The sequence below is a fragment of the Mesitornis unicolor genome, unplaced genomic scaffold (genome assembly GCF_000695765.1).
Source record: "Mesitornis unicolor isolate BGI_N332 unplaced genomic scaffold, ASM69576v1 scaffold2089, whole genome shotgun sequence".
In the NCBI taxonomy this organism is placed as follows: domain Eukaryota; kingdom Metazoa; phylum Chordata; class Aves; order Mesitornithiformes; family Mesitornithidae; genus Mesitornis; species Mesitornis unicolor.
In genome coordinates, this window is record NW_010209025.1 from 29,404 (window position 1) to 32,610 (window position 3,207).

The 3,207-nt window shown below is 38.9% G+C and overlaps 1 protein-coding gene across 1 annotated transcript in view; it reads right to left on the minus strand.

Annotated features, from left to right (window-relative positions):
• LRP2 (low density lipoprotein receptor-related protein 2) overlaps positions 1–3,207 on the minus strand; it is a gene marked incomplete at its 5' end in the record, with an annotated part of 51,814 nt that overhangs the window by 12,705 nt on the left and 35,902 nt on the right. Inside the window, 2 exons of the mRNA XM_010192715.1 lie at positions 131–259; positions 2,637–2,802. Of these exons, the coding sequence (XP_010191017.1) occupies positions 131–259; positions 2,637–2,802 (295 nt within the window). The remainder of the gene's footprint in view (positions 1–130; positions 260–2,636; positions 2,803–3,207) is intronic.

The following is a 3,207-nucleotide window of genomic DNA, read 5'->3' on the forward strand; positions in this document are numbered from 1 at the left end:
ATTTCCTAACACTAGTAATGGGAAACTCCAGAAAGCATTCCCCGAGTTCTTCATGTAAAGTTCACCACTGTGGGGTTTTTCAGTATTGAGTAGCATTGAAAATAATTCTGGGAAGTCGTCTAATACTCACCCACGTTTCGGATTGACAGCAATAGCTGCTGGTTGATCCAGTAGAGAAAAGATAAGCCATTTTCTGTACCGTCCATCTAATTTTGCCACCTCTATGCGATTAGTCCCTGCATCAGTCCAGTAAAGATGTCTGAATTACATAAAACACAGAACATTGCAAAAGTAAATAGTTTATACATGGTAGAGGAATTAAAACAAAAACCAACAACTTAAGTATAAAAGCTACATCAAACCCAAACAAAATTAACGTAATGAAGCTGCATTGATTACATCTGAACCTTTTCAGTCTGGAACACAACAGACCCTAAATACAGGTGAGTTTAGCAAACGTGATCTACTGGCTTGCTAGTTTTCTTCTCTGATAAAGCTTCTGCAGCTGCCTGTCAATAATCTTCATTAAAGGACTACTGAAAACTTTCATTGTTACTTTTAAGCACCAGAGGTGGCTAAAATGCATCTTTAAAGACACAGTTTTCCAAGACATGATGAGGTTCATTAAAAATAAACATTTATTTACCATGTACTTTATAAGGCAACTCTGAAGCTATGCAGTTTATTAGTCCATAGCTCCTCTCTAGACTTTTGTCTCCTGACAGGGATGCTAATGAACAAATTGTTACCACATCAGACAGAAATGCTTTTAGTCCTTACAAACGGGGCACTCAGTCTACTCTCCCTTAAATTTTATGCTTAGCTTTATCATCACAGCTTTATTATTTTTTTCCCTTTAGATAATAAACTTACTCTTTATTATGCACTCACTAATCCCACAGTGCACACGGGTGGAATAAACTATCTCATAACTGGCTTAGGAAAGTGAGAAAATACTGTCATTCCTGTTTTGCAGATGGGCAGAAGTTCTAAGTGTCTCAAGCCATGTGTATCAGCTTTTATATAATGGGCAGACAAATATGTTTTTTAAAATACATTTCAACATTTGTCTTGAATCACTGTTCTGGAATTACACAAAGTGTAACACTACGTTTGAAGTGCTGAATATGCTAGCCTCATCAGGATGCTGGTGATACACATCCTTCATCTTTGTCCTCATGAACATACGGATATGTGAATAGAAACTCAGACACTCCCTTCTGCCCTCACAGACGTTATTATTTAATATATTTAAAAACTGCTGGAAGGAAAGTTACAATTTTCCACTTCTTTTTTTCCATCACGACTGGCAGAATTTTTCAGGCTAGTGAACCATTTCAGCCAGCCAGACTGGCTTCATCCTGCTCTAGAAATCAGGGTAATACACTGCATGAGCAACTCCATAACTATTTCACAGGACACAAAACCTAGCATAGCATACATCACCTAACACAGAGAGTCTAGATAATGAAGGCTACATATCAGGCCCCAAACTGGAATAAGTCTTTTGCCAATCTTTGCCTACTCATACAATAGCTTTTTGAATCATTAGGAAAAAATCTCTGTTGTCACAAACACAATGCAGAGATAAGTGCTGCCTAGCCACAAACCAGATCTTAAGCACCTTCCAATCGTATTTTGATTGAGGACATAACAGGTTAAGTATTCATCCATTTAGTTTATAACGATCTGACACAGGGGAAATGGATAGCTAAGTTCCTCCTTTTATTTTTCAGCTTTCCAGAAACATCATGTTTTACTATGATCCTAACATCCTTCTTCTTCACCATATTGACTGCATTACCAGGAACATCCAAAATCTGTAAACAGTGTTCAGAGGATTGACTCATCTCTGTAACCTCTGTCCATTCGGCTTCAAACAGAATCCTGACTACATTTCATAGTGTCTATCTACAAACATCAGGATCCTCTCAACGTTGTTCCAAATGAACTACAGCTGTGCCTGTCCACCGCATTCTTCAACAGCAAATAAGACATTACACCGCTGACATCAGAGACAAACTCCCAAAAGTCATGCCCAATTTTCTCCCAGCTCTTCTCCAAGGGAGGGAAAATAAGCAGTGATCTCATGATTTCTAGGATTACATCAAAAAATAGATGTAAAACAGCCTAAAAAAATCCACAGCCAACAAGAGGTAGAAAAAACTTTGAGACACAACTACAAAGATGTAACCATTTTCTGAGAAAACACACATACTCATCAGACTTCAGAGCTGCTTCTGCTTTGGGATTAGCTCATATAGCACAAGGCTGGTAAGAAAGGAGCAAAGATAAAAGACCAATTCCACCACAGACTGGGGAGGACTCCTTCCAGCAACAGGGAAAGCTTGTTCCCCAGAGCCTACCTCAATCCTTAAAGGAGAATCCATCTGACATGAGGGCCAGACTGCTGATGCACAACTGATCTGCCAGTTGTGGAGTAATGCGAGCTTCCTCAGAGAGTATGTGACACAGTCAGCAACATGCATCTGATCTATTAACCTGCTGCCTGGGCAAACAGAGCTTACTGTATTCTTCTGAACTACCTCCAGAGACAGTTCGTAAGGATTAAAATGGTAGATTCCCCCTTGACGCATTCAATGTACAACATTTTTGTAGCTTTTCAGTGCACTTACCTTCCAACCCAGTCAACAGCTAACCCATCAGGATTAACTATGTATTTCAGATTCAAGTCGACTTCCTTTGTAGGATTGTTCCTACTGCTGTCAAATGTGGGTAGATAAGCACGTTTGATAGCTCCAAACTCAGAGCCCTGTCCCAGAATGCTGAAGTACACAATACCTTCAAAAAAAAGATGACAACGTTCATTTTTAGTGTCTAGTTATTCCAAATTTTTGGAAAGTTCTAATCTTTCTGAGGCTCCTGTGTGAAGACACCAGGCCCATTTATTTATTAATAACACAGAGTCATCTGTTCAATTAAATGACATTGTGTTAGTGTGTAAACTTTTAAGCCATTCATCTAAGGTAATATGCACATCTAAAGTTGTCTTGATCCAATTATCAAGAAATAGGTATCACATTTTTCTAGAGTATCTTAACTCTGAAGCTTTTGCACATGATTCTGAGAGCAATGACCCTAAAGTGCAAGTATGGCCAGGACAGTGGCCCTGTGAAAAAGGCAAAAGCAGGGAAGCCAATAAAGATGTGAAAATATGAGTACTATAGGGACCTACTGACCATTCCT